The 13,070-nt window shown below is 50.3% G+C and overlaps 1 protein-coding gene across 1 annotated transcript in view; it reads left to right on the top strand.

The window, feature by feature from the left end:
- The window catches only part of CASQ2 (calsequestrin 2), a 43,611-nt gene that overhangs the window by 23,011 nt on the left and 7,530 nt on the right, over nt 1-13,070 (top strand). Inside the window, exons 8-10 of the mRNA XM_080987214.1 lie at nt 8,663-8,717; nt 9,612-9,712; nt 10,124-10,198. Of these exons, the coding sequence (XP_080843340.1) occupies nt 8,663-8,717; nt 9,612-9,712; nt 10,124-10,198 (231 nt within the window). The remainder of the gene's footprint in view (nt 1-8,662; nt 8,718-9,611; nt 9,713-10,123; nt 10,199-13,070) is intronic.

Consider the following 13,070-nt stretch of genomic DNA (forward strand, 5'->3'; position numbering starts at 1 on the left):
CGTCAGCGTCAGAGGAATCCCGGAAGGAAGAGACCCCGGGGGGCAGAGGGACCCAGAGAAGAACAGTCAGGCGGAAAAGGTGGAGCAAGGCTAGGATATTAAGTTGGTGTACAAGGGGCGGAGACTCAGATGGAGCTTCGCCGATCTAACCATGAGACGTAGAGTTGCACGCAGCAGCTTGAGAATGGAAACTGTAACTCAATAAAGACTTTTATTTAATGATCGCTGGCTAGCGTGATCCTCTGTGAGCTAGGATCTGGAAGCAGCTCTGACAGTAAGCTCCATCTCCAGATTGTGGGCATCTACGTCCTCGCGGAGAGGAGAGAAAGCGGGTGCCTACTAGCGAGCTCACGAACGGCAGACAACATGACGGCCGAACAGCAGATAGTGGAACTCAGAGAAGCAGTGACACGACTGAATGCCGAGGCTCTTGCATCCAGGAAGAGAGAGGAGGATGCAGCTGCCGCCTACAGGGATCTCCAGGTCAGGTTGGAAGTGCTTACGAAGCAAGGGCAACTGACACCCAAACCGGAGGGGATTGGGTTGGGGAGACGAACAGGCGGTCTGGTCTCTCACTTCGATGGGAATTTGCAACAGTACCCCAACTTTAGAGCAGATGTAATGTGTGCACTGCAACTGCTGAACAAAGACTTTAGAGATGAGCAAGAGAAGGTGGGATTCATCATGTCCCATTTGCATGGAGATGCTAAAGCATGGCTGCGCAATTTGTGGAGAGATAAGGATCCGGCGCTCCAAAATGCGGATGCCTTTATTAAAGCGATGGATGGGTGCTTTTTATCAAGCATTGACGTGGATCTTGCTCGGCAGCAGATACATGGACTGAAGCAAGGGAGGGCCAGCGTAAGGCAGTACCATGCCCGCTTTTTCGCTTTGGTCAGTGCCCTGGAATGGGACAGAGATTCGGCTCCTGTAAGAGACCTGTTTTGGGAGGGATTGCACGGCTCGGTTAAAGATGAAATTGCGAGGGGGGAGAGACCCCGGACCACGCAGGAGATCGTTCAGAGGGCGCTGGCGGTGGGGGTGCGGCTGGAAGGACGTCCGTGGAGCAGGGACGAAGGGCGTGGAGGGCACGAACCAGCCAGGGGCTCCTCCTTCCTTCCCAGAGAAGCAGCGCGTGCGCAATCCACGCCTCCGCCAGGAGGAGGAGCGGAACCTATGGAGGTTGGAGGTGCAAGGGCTCAGTCAGCAGCCAGAGCCCTAGCACCGGCAGCAGTGAAAGCGAAGCCTCCTAGAGGGAACAGGAAGTGTTACATCTGCGATGATCCACAGCATATGGCGAAAGAGTGTCCCCAGAGGCTCCACAAGCACACTGCAGCCTCAGCAATGGTAACTGCAGCAACGCAGCAAGGACAACCACAGCAGGGAAACGACGGAGTCTGGTTGGAGGAAGAGGCACTGGGGCCCAGCCAGACGTGTCAGTGAAGCAGTCCCCAGAGATTTTACAGCCCATGGACCCCCTCCCGCCCAAACCGGTAGTGAGGCTCACCGCGTCGCTCCAGCTGCCCAATGGAATCACCATGGACGTGCCAATCACCATTGACTCCGGAAGCAATGCGGACTTTATAGGGCAGGACTTTGTCGACCGGCACGCTATACAGTTGCTGCCTGCCACGCTGCCCCTGCAGGTTGTCACGGTGGATGGCAGGGAGCTGCTAGGGGGGCAAGTGGTGAAGCAGACGCCACCAATGGTGATGCGACTTGGGAATCACAGGGAAATCATCAGCTTCAATGTCACTCAACTATCGGACACGCCCATTGTATTGGGCATGAGTTGGCTGGACAAGCACAGCCCGACACTGGCTTGGTACCAGAGGCAGCTGACCTTCGGCTCTTCCTTTTGCGCTGAACACTGCATCGTGCCCAGGCAGGAAGGAGGGGAAGAGGAGTCACAGCTGCAGCTAGGCACGCTGCAAGCGGTTCCCCACAAGTACGCAGAATTTTTGGAGGTTTTCTGCGAGAAGGAGGCAGACAGGCTACCCCCCCCACAGACCATATGACTGCAAAATTGACCTGCTGCCGGGGGCGGCGCTGCCCAAAGGGAAGCTGTATTCCATGTCTGAGGACGAACTGCAGGAACTCAAAGAGTTCATAGATCATAATTTGGAGCGCGGTTTCATCCGAGAGTCCAAGGCAGCGGGGGGCAGTCCGGTATTCTTTGTTAAGAAGCGGGACACGCCCCAAAAAAGACTTGTAGTGGACTTTCGCATCTTGAACAGTGTGACCAAGCCATCGGACTTCCCCATGCCCCGAATCGACGACCTCCTCGCAAAGGTACGGAAGGGCAGAGTGTTCACCAAGTTGGACCTGCGAGGGGCATACAACCTCATTCGCATGCGGGAAGGAGATGAGTGGAAGACAGCCATGTTCATGCCCCTGGGCACCTACGAATATAGAGTTATGCCTTTTGGATTGCAAAATGGCTCCCACGTTTTTCAAGCTTTCATGCATCACGTGTTGGCGGGGCTCCTCTACAAGACGTGCGTCTGTTTCTTGGATGACATCCTGATCTTTTCGGAATCGCAGCAGGAGCATGACAGACACGTCAAGGAAGTGCTGAGCAGGCTACAGCAACATAGGCTTTACGCCAAGCTGGAGAAGTGCCAATTCGACGTGACCGAGGTGGATTTCCTGGGCTACAAGTTGTCTGATAAAGGGCTCGCCATGGACAGCGCCAAGGTCCGAGCAGTGTTGGATTGGAAAAGCCCACGCAACCGGAAGGAGGTCCAACGGTTTGTCGGCTTCGCGAACTTCTATCGCAAGTTTATCAAAGGCTTTGCGATGCAGACAGCGGCCATCACGGACACGCTCAGCTCCAAGAAAAAGAAGTTCATCTGGACAGAGCAGGCGGAGCAGTCCTTTCAGGCACTCAAGCGTCTCTTCGCGTCGGAAGAGCAGCTGCTTCATGTCAACCCCAGCAGGCCGATGAGGGTGGAGACAGACGCTTCGGACAGAGCCGTGGGAGCAGTCCTGCTGCAGAAAGACCCGCAGGGGGTTTGGAGGCCGGGAGCGTTTTACTCAAGGAAGCTCAGCAAGTCCGAACAGAACTACACCATCTGGGACAGGGAGTTGCTGGCCATTCATGCAGCGTTCAAAGCGTGGAGGCACTTCCTGATCGGCGCCAAGCACACGGTGCAGGTCTGCACGGACCACAAGAATCTAGAGCACTGGCGCACGGCACAGTTCCTGAACCAGAGGCAGATACGTTGGGCTGAGTTCTTTGCGAATTTCGACTTCCGAATAGAGTATGTCCCGGGGGACACCAACATCATGGCGGATGCTCTCTCCCGTAAGCCACAGTATTTGGAGGAGGCAACGCCAGCGGCCGCCATGCACATCTTCGCACCGACAGTGTGGGCGTGCGCGGCGGCGACAGTTGACCTGGATGCGGTGCGACGAGCGTTGCAGGATGACTCCTTCGCGCAAGCAAAGATGGCAGAGGTGCACAGGGGCACGGCAGCGACCGACGAGTTCCAGCTGCGAGATGGTTTGCTCATCCGTAAAGGGGCCATCTACGTGCCGGGAGACGAACTTCGCGCCAAGGTACTGCAGCAGCTGCACGACGCGCCCACTGCCGGGCACTTTGGCAAGGAGAAGACGGTGGAATTAGTAGCCAGAGACTTCTGGTGGCCCGGAATGAGAGGGGAAGTCGCGGACTACGTGGCGAGGTGTGACACCTGCCAGAGGTCCAAACCAGTGCACAGACCGCCGGCCGGACTGCTGGAACCGCTGCAAACTCCGTTCGAGCCATGGGAGAGAGTGGCCCTGGACTTTGTCACGGACCTGCCCAGCTCGAGGGGCAAGACGGCTGTGCTGGTGGTGGTGGATTTGTTCTCCAAGATGGCACATTTCATTCCGTGTGCGAAGGTGGCCACGGCGGAACAAACCGCCAAACTGTTCATAGACCACGTGTTCAAGGTTCACGGTCTGCCTCGGTCTATTCTGTCCGACCGAGGGCGACAGTTCATCTCAAACTTCTGGCAGAGGCTGATGGGCTTCCTGAACGTCAAGATCAACCTGGCGTCGGCTAGACACCCGCAGACCAACGGGCAAGCGGAGCGGGTCAATGCCATCATGCAGCAGTACCTGAGATGTTATGCGAATCAACAGCCTGCGACGTGGGTGGATTACCTGCCTCTCGCCGAGTTCGCCTACAACAACACGAAGCACGTGTCCACGGGGGTCACGCCGTTCTTCGCCAACAACGGGAGGCACCCTAGAACCTTCCCGGGACTGGAAAGAATGGGGGAGGGTGAGCCGCAGACAGCAGATGCGTTCGCGTCGGAGTTGCAGGAGGTCCACGATCAGCTGCGGCGGCACCTGGAGCTGGCTAAACACGCATACAAGGTACAAGCGGACAAACACAGAAGGGTTGGCAAAGAGATCCATGTGGGAGACTGGGTCTGGTTAGCAGCCCACGCAGTGCCGGCCAGGTCGTTGGCGAAGAAGAAACTAGGGCATAAACAACTGGGGCCCTACCAAGTCGACGAACAGGTCAACCCGGTGGCTTTCAGGCTGGCTCTTCCGGAGGGTTCCAGAATGCATCCGGTGTTCCGCAGATCGGTGCTCACTCCCTACAAGGCACCTCACAGGTTTCAGGAACCAGGAACGGCACCGGGTCCGCTCCGAGAGAGAACCGGGCAAGGGGGAGTGGCACAGGAGGAGCGCATCAACGAAGTCACGGAGATTTTGGACTCCAGATGGGGGGAAGAGGGGGTAGAATACCTTCTCGCCAAGGAGGGCACCCCGGCCAGTGCCAACAGCTGGGTGCCGGGCTACGCTTTAGACGAACCTCTGCTCAAAGAAGAGTTTCATGCCCTCTTCCCACATAGGCCAATGCCAGCAGACTTTTTCGACGACTGGCTTTTCACGCCCACGCTTTCAGCCAGCACGTTCCGGGGGTTCGACTCGGACGAGGAACCGACACGAGACGCCCGTTCCCCGGAGGGGTCACCCTCGGGATCTGCTTCAGAACCCTCGTATTGGTGGGATGATCGACCAGAGGAGCAGTTCCGCAGAAGGTGGCTGGAGGGTCCAGGACGAGCAACGTCTCCAGAAGGCAACGAGGGAGAGACGGACATGGACGTTTTCGGGGACGACCCGGGTTTCGAGCACGGCGGCACAGAGATGGAAGCGGAGGTGACCGTCGTCAACGAGAGCAGGGAGGAAGAACCGGAAGACTTCGGATGGCGGCCCGCCACGGGAAGCGAACTGTATCCGACATTCGTCCCCCTGACACGGCAGCACCCAGATCCCGCACCGGAAGGAGGGGAGGGGGGAAGAGGGGGCTTCGAGGGGGGGATGGATGTCAGGGGTTCAGGAGCAGAGGCAAGGGCAAGGGAGGAAACAGAGAGCGAGGGAGAGGAGGCAGAAGAAAAGATGAGTGATGACGACGACCCGAGATCTCCGAGTCTTTCCAGTGAATCAGAAGATTCACAGAAAGGAGCACCAGTGGCCAGGGCAAGGGGGGAGCCTAGGGGGACACCCCAGGAAGATAGAGCCAGAGGGGACTCAGAGGGGAGCAGTTGGAAATCGGGACCAGCGTCACCGCCAGAGAGCAGGGAAGAGGAAGGGCGCCAGGGATCAAGCGCTGGCAGCTCACAACAGGGGGGAGGGCACGAGTCAGGAGTGGCCACACCTCCATCGGGGAGCGAAGAAACGGTCAGACGGAAGGTGGAAGGTTGGGCGCGCGTGCCAAGTTCAAATGCACAGGAAAGTGGCGCAGTAGGTAGCCCGGAAAGGGAGCCAGGTCCTAAAGCCCGCCGAAAGGAGGGAGAAGAGTCAGGGGGGTCAGCGTCAGCGTCAGAGGAATCCCGGAAGGAAGAGACCCCGGGGGGCAGAGGGACCCAGAGAAGAACAGTCAGGCGGAAAAGGTGGAGCAAGGCTAGGATATTAAGTTGGTGTACAAGGGGCGGAGACTCAGATGGAGCTTCGCCGATCTAACCATGAGACGTAGAGTTGCACGCAGCAGCTTGAGAATGGAAACTGTAACTCAATAAAGACTTTTATTTAATGATCGCTGGCTAGCGTGATCCTCTGTGAGCTAGGATCTGGAAGCAGCTCTGACAGCAGTATTCATGAAAATAGTGCACACAAATATAAGAGAATTTGTCATATGTATATATGGCAAAATCATGAGCAAAATGCATGCATTATAGGGGAGCCCAAACCTTTTTCAAAGAGGGCCGACCAAAGTTGAAAGTTGTTGAGCTTTATTTAGGATTAAAGTTGTTGAGCTTTTTGGAATAAGCTGCCCCCCGAACGGACTTTGGACGTGCCTGCATTAGGAGGAAGGCACATGAAGATGAATACAGGTGACTTCAAAAAATAATACTAATTCTAAACTGATGCAGAGATAGGGTGAAGCGAAATCAAGGGGGGGTGGATTCTGAAGCACAGATAAACCAAAATGGACAGATCCATCCATTGGTAGTTGAATGGCAGCCTCTGTTCTCTAACACACTGGGAGATGCTAGGAAAATGAAGCCCGGGTTTCTTCCACTGCATCAGAGATGAGCCTTTGCCACTTGTTTAATGAGTTATCGACTTTGGAATTGTGTTTGTGCTAAGACAGTTTGAATTGTCTTGTGGGGCGAGGGGGGGGGTTGGAAGAAAAGAAACACACAAACCACACATTACAGTGGACTATTTTTGCTCTCATTTCAGTAGTAAATCTGCTCCAAACATCTCTAAAGCCTCGTTCTTACAATTCCCCCACCTTCCCCCAGAGATGTTTTCCACTTATTCTTTTAGCTCTTCATTTTATGGGGGTTCTGTAACTGGTGGGCTCAGAGGGGAAAGAAATTAGCATTTAGATGGATTTTTTTCCTCTTGCATTAATACCAATTGAAATTGAAAGCTGGGATTGGTGGAAGACAAGGAACATGAGGGTTTTCCATGGTATAATTCCAATATGACATTCATAGCAGGTGCACAATAAACAACCTGACTGCCAACTCAGATGGCCTTTGCCAATATAATTTTCATTGTGCCCAGATACCCAAGGCCTTGCTGCCAACCTTGTGGCTTTTAAGAAGAAAACCATCCCAGATTATTTTTTTTTAAATGCTAACCTTTCTCAATTCTCTTTTCCTCTTATTAGATTTTACAGACACCCCTGCCAGAATCTTTTTGTTCCTTTCTCCCATTCCTATGCCCCAACTGTCCTCTTCAATTCTCACTTTTGGACAGCACCAGAAAGAACCTTCTGTGATTGTTTGGTTGCCTTACAAACTTTATGGGTGATCACGACCTGTACGAAACCACTTTAATGGTCCTTAATGACTTGGAGTCTCTCTACAGTCTTTGAAATGTTATACCCATCAGAATTTTGTAGAAAGGTGGGAGCCCTCTTAACTTCGTAAGCATTCATACATTCACTGACCACATGATGGAGTTGTGTGAAAAAGGCTGGAGTTTTCAGTTGGGAGTTTTCGATTGCTGGGGTTTGGGCCACAGGAGAGAGCTGGTCAACGGTTGTTCAGGTGCAGTTCAGATTAGTAACTGTGCTACATGTCTTAGACAGAATCTATGTACTCCCAAGTCTGCTTGAGTCATTATAAATAAGTGGCTTGCCTTATGTGTTCTGGGACACTTTATCCCTCTGCAAGAAAAATAACTTGTGGGGGAAGAGCCTTATGGACCATGGAACCTGCCGATCAATCACAGGAATAAAAATAATAATTTATTACTTATACCCTGCCCATCTGGCTGTGCCTCCCCAGCCACTCTGGACAGCTTCCTACAGAATATTAAAAACACAATCAAACATCAAAAACTTCCCTAAACAGGGCTGCCTTCAGCTGTCTTCTAAAAGTCAGATAGTTGTTTATTTCCTTGACATCTGGTGGGAGGGCGTTCCACAGGAAGGGTGCTACTGCCGAGAAGGCCCTCTGCCTGGTTCCCTGTAACTTGGCTCCTCACAGGGAGGGAACCGCCAGAAGGCCCTCGGAGCTGGACCTCAATGTCCGGGCAGAACAATGGGAGTGGAGACACTCCTTCAGGTATACTGGACTGAGGCTGTTTAGGGCTTTAAAGGTCAGCACCAACACTTTGAATTGTGCTCGGAAACGTACTGGGAGCCAGTGTAGGTCTTTCAAGACTGGTGTTATGTGGTCTTGGCAGATGCTGCCAGTCACCAGTCTAGCTGCTGCATTCTGGATTAGTTGTAGTTTCCGGGTCACCTTCAAAGGTAGCCCCACGTAGAGTGCATTGCAGTAGTCCAAGGAGGAGATGACCAGAGCATGCACCACTCTGGTGAGACAGTCTACAATGAAGACTGGAATTCATTGTAAGGTTGTCATTATTGACAGCTTTTGGACCCAAACAAGGATGACATTCTATTGGTAGGAGCCATGAGTATAAAATGCGGAATTAGCATATTGAGGCAAGTCATTTAGAACCCTTTCCAGTGTATCTCCACCTTGTGTCTGCTCATTTATTTTCAGCTCCCCACTGAACTTTGCCTAATTTTTTTTTGTTGATTCTGTTCATATTTATCTTTCTGTTAATTTCTAGAAACACTTCTAATCATAGATTTTTCTTGACATTCTCTGGTTGACCGATCTTCAGGTCCATCTCCCCATGCCTAGCGCACTGTCGTCCCTAACTTTCCGCTCACCAATCCCATGTTTCTTGTCCACAGGAGGATGACCTCGATGGCATTCACATTGTGGCATTTGCTGAAGAAGATGACCCAGGTAAGGGATCTTTCTTTGTCCACCTTTCTGGAGCTCAGAGATCAATGGAAATTACAACATATCCCTTCCTACGTGCAAGAACACAAGAGAGCAGACCATGGAATAAAACCATTTGCTTGGATATCTCTAACCCTCCTATGTCTGTAGGATTCATACTTGGTCAGTGTTACTTTTCTACTCACCCTGGGGACAAAGTAAAGGCAGCAATAATTTGCTCCCTCATGTTTTGGCTGTGTTTGAACTGCACAAATGTGAAGTAATTAACTGCTGACGTAAATGCAAGAACAAGCTACTACTGTTTGAAAGAATTGTTGTGAACACACCTTTCCTTTATGTGAGTGTGTGTAAATCTATCGGAGACTACAGTTCTTGCATTTCATGGCTACGAACAGTGCAAATATGTTGCTTCATTTCAATATTATTATTATTATTATTATTATTATTATTATTAGTGTACAGCTTTTCCTGAGTTGCAAAACTACCTCAGGGATTTGGAGGAAGGGGGCCAGTGATATCAGAGGCACCAGCTAATCTGCCCTTTGTACAGCCAACTACTGCTGCTCACAGGAACCCTTTCCCCGCAGCTCAGCTCCTTTGTTTGCAGGGGCTTCCAACATGGCTTTGTTGCTCCAGTAATGTTTTGTTTACATGCCATCTAAGTCATGAGGCAGGTTCTTCATGCAGAGGAGAAGATGGGCAAAGAAATGAAGAGATTATCGGGCTACTCCCCATGTCCAGAACAGAAAGGACAGTTGAATGGCAATGAGAAAATGCAGAGGGCCAATATTTTTTATTTATTCTCTTCTGCCACTGGCAGGGTTGCTTGGGACATCCTGTTCTCACCCTGATCTGACACCTATGCATGAGAGGAACTTAGACCGTATTTCTTTTCAGATGGCTTTGAATTCCTGGAAATTGTCAAGCAGGTTGCTAAAGACAATACCGACAACCCTGAATTGAGCATTGTGTGGATTGACCCAGACGACTTTCCTCTGGTGAGTACGATGGCCTGGCATTATTGTCATTTTGTTGTAATTTTCCCAGTGCTCCAGATAGATTCATAGGCACCCTCCTATCCACTTCTACAACGGCAAATCTCCTAGAGATGAACTCTGGCAGGGAAAGTACCATTCTGCCAGCTGTACTTGGCTCAAATTAACCCTTACTTTCTGGAATGTGTTGGTGGAGACAAAGGAGGAAAGGGGAAGAAAATATTGAACGAGAAATGGAGAACAACAGCCCAAGTCTTACAAAAATAACACACACATTTGGATGGCAACCTTTCTTTCCCTCTAGTTTCCCACTTGTCAGGCCCCATTATTTATTTGGGTGAACTTGGATTTGTGCACCGCTTAATAAATCACCATATTTATATGAAATGCTTCCCTTTTCTTTTGCTCCTACAGCTCATTGTGTACTGGGAAAAGACCTTCAAGATCGACCTATTCAAGCCACAGATTGGTGTGGTCAATGTCACAGATGTGAGTATCAGCAAGTTCACGTACCTGGTAGCTTTAGGTTCAAGGAAGAGACAAACTGACATGGGGCCTATCCAAAGTCCAAAAACTGGATTTCTTCGTTTGGCGCACCCATACTCTTCTCTTCTTCCAGGTATCCCACTGCAGTATACTTCTAGGAAGTCCTCTGCCAACTTAAGTCTTGCTTATTTCAGAGACAGAACTATAGTTGCGTGCTGAGGATGATCATATACATATTCAGACTCAGGAGTGGTGTCCTACTTATGGTTGTGGTGGCGCCAACCCTGATCCATCGTAGATAGCTTGGAAGTCAGTTCAGTAGCAAGTGGGGGGAGGAGGAAAGCCTGCTAATTCCCAGTTATGGCATCTTTCCTTTGATTCATGAAGTCAATAAAGTGGTACAAAAAATCAGATACAGTTGTACCTTGGCTCCTGTACGCCTTGGGAGTTGAATGTTTTGGCTCCCGAACCATCAGAAACTTGGAGTGTTTTGGTTTTCAAACGTTCTTTTGGAAGCCGAATGTCCAATGGGGCTTCTGCGGCTTCTGATTGGCTGCATGAAGCTCCTGCAGCCAATCAGAAGCCGTGCTTTGGAAGTTGAATGTTTCACAAGTCGAACTTCAGAATAAGTTAGACAAGATTCTTGCGTAATTGATTCTAAGAGCTAAATTTGAGCTTTGAAATCTCTTAAGGACAGAAATAAAACTGGCTGAATATTGTAAAATATTCTGTATTGCAGTCAGCCTCTGCCCCTTAGAGAAGCACTAGCAGTGAGATTAGCAAACTGCCCATAGGTGGTTCCCCGTTCAAGTGGAAGACATGAGGGAGGCACAGAAAACTCAGTGCTGTCATGAGTATGCATGCAGTCTGAAGAGGAGCAGCCCAGAAAAAGCGTTATCTGCTTGATTCTGTCAATTGCTCTTAATTTGAAAAGCAAACATTTATTTCAGCAATTTGGCAGAGCACTGTTCTGTCAGGAGTGAGATATCTTATTCAAACTATTATAACTGACTATAGGAACCACCAAACTAAAGAGGGCAGTCTTGTATTTCTGTTTGCAAATCATGTTCTTACACCTGATAAATTTTTAAAGGTAAAGGTACCCCTGCCCGTACGGGCCAGTCGTGTCCGACTCTAGGGTTGCGTGCTCATCTCACTCTAGAGGCCGTGAGCCGGCACCGTCCGGAGACACTTCCGGGTCACGTGGCCAGCGTGACGAAGCTGCAGCTGGCGAGCCAGCACCAGCGCAGCACACGGAAATGCCGTTTACCTTCCCGCTATAAAGCAGTACCTATTTATCTACTTGCACTTGGGGGTGCTTTCGAACTGCTAGGTGGGCAGGAGCTGGGACCGAACGACGGGAGCTCACCCCGCCGCGGCCATACGATCGGCAAGTCCTAGGCACTGAGGTTTTACCCACAGCGCCACCCATGTCCCTTGTGATAAATTTTTACAAGCATTTTATTTTCCCAACCATCTTCCACACTTCATACTGGAGGCCGTCTGCTCCCAAATCCAGATACAATGATAAACTGACTCCGTATGGCACCTACATTTATACCTTTTATCGTTTCCCTCCTTTTTTATTCCATGTTTCCCATACTCCTTTCTGTTACTAATTTATTCATAACAGACCCTTCACGCTAAGGTCCCAGAGCAGGTGACAGCATTAAAAACAATATTAAAACAACTTACAACCCTTCTCTTGGTGATAGTGGTTTTTATTGGGAGTCATTGGTAGCACCTCATAGAACTGTAGAATTGGAAGGGACCCACGGCAATGCTAAAATCTCAACTAATGTAGAATAGAACTTGCCAACTGTCACTTGTTAAAAACAGTTCATCCTGTTCTGGGATGCTGAGGGAATGACTCGGATGCACTCCTGTTTACAAAGAAATAAAAAAATCTGGGATGTAGTTTGGTTTGAGAATTATGGTTATTATTATTATTTTACTGGAGCCAACTTTGTCTGGCAGGTAAACCTTTCAGGAGGTGTTAAAAATAATGAGGTAAAGTGTGGGTTGCTTGAAATCTTGTCTGTAGATGGAATTGAGACAAAGGTGAACTTTTTGTTGTCAGGTTTGTTTGTGGATTGAGATTTCAAAAGGGTAGCTCAGGGATCCAGATGGTGGGGGGTGCTTGCAGAGATGAGAAGCAGCATATAGGAAGAGCTGAAGAACTCTACTCTGGTGCAGGAGGAAAAAGCTAGGGCTGCTAGCAGACAGAAGAGCCTAAGAACTCTCCACTGAAATAATCTTACTTAAAAGAAGTTGAGGAAATGAAAAAGAGTTTTAGATAGGACTAGGTGGATGTATTTATCCTGTTTTATTTCCCTTGCCCTTTGGGGAATGTTTTATGTGCACAAAAGGTAAAGGACCCCTGACAGTTAAGTCCAGTCGCAAACGACTGTGGGGTTGCAGCGCTCATCTCGCTTTACTGGCCGAGGGAGCCAGCCGGCATACAGCTTCTGGGTCATGTGGCCAGAAGGACTAAACTGCTTCTGGCGAACCAGAGCAGCGCACGGAAATGCCATTTACCTTCCCGCCGGAGCAGTACCTATTTACCTACTTGCACTTTGACGTGCTTTCGAACTGCTAGGTTGGCAGGAGCAGGGACCGAGCAATAGGAGCTCACCCCGTTGCAGGGATTCGAACCGCCAACCTTCTGATCGGCAAGCCCTAGGCTCTGTGGTTTAACCCACAGCACCACCCGCGTCCCATTTTATGTGCATATAACCATGCTAACCCCCCCCCCCCCGCTAAGAAAAATCTTCTTATTTTTAAGTAAACTTTTGAAATGCCAATCTACGAAGGTGTTCTCGAGGTCCAGCAGATAGCCAAAAGGAAAGTTGGACTCTCACTGCTTACCCTTCCC

Source organism: Podarcis pityusensis (assembly GCF_964106645.2).
Source record: "Podarcis pityusensis genome assembly, chromosome: 17".
In the NCBI taxonomy this organism is placed as follows: domain Eukaryota; kingdom Metazoa; phylum Chordata; class Lepidosauria; order Squamata; family Lacertidae; genus Podarcis; species Podarcis pityusensis.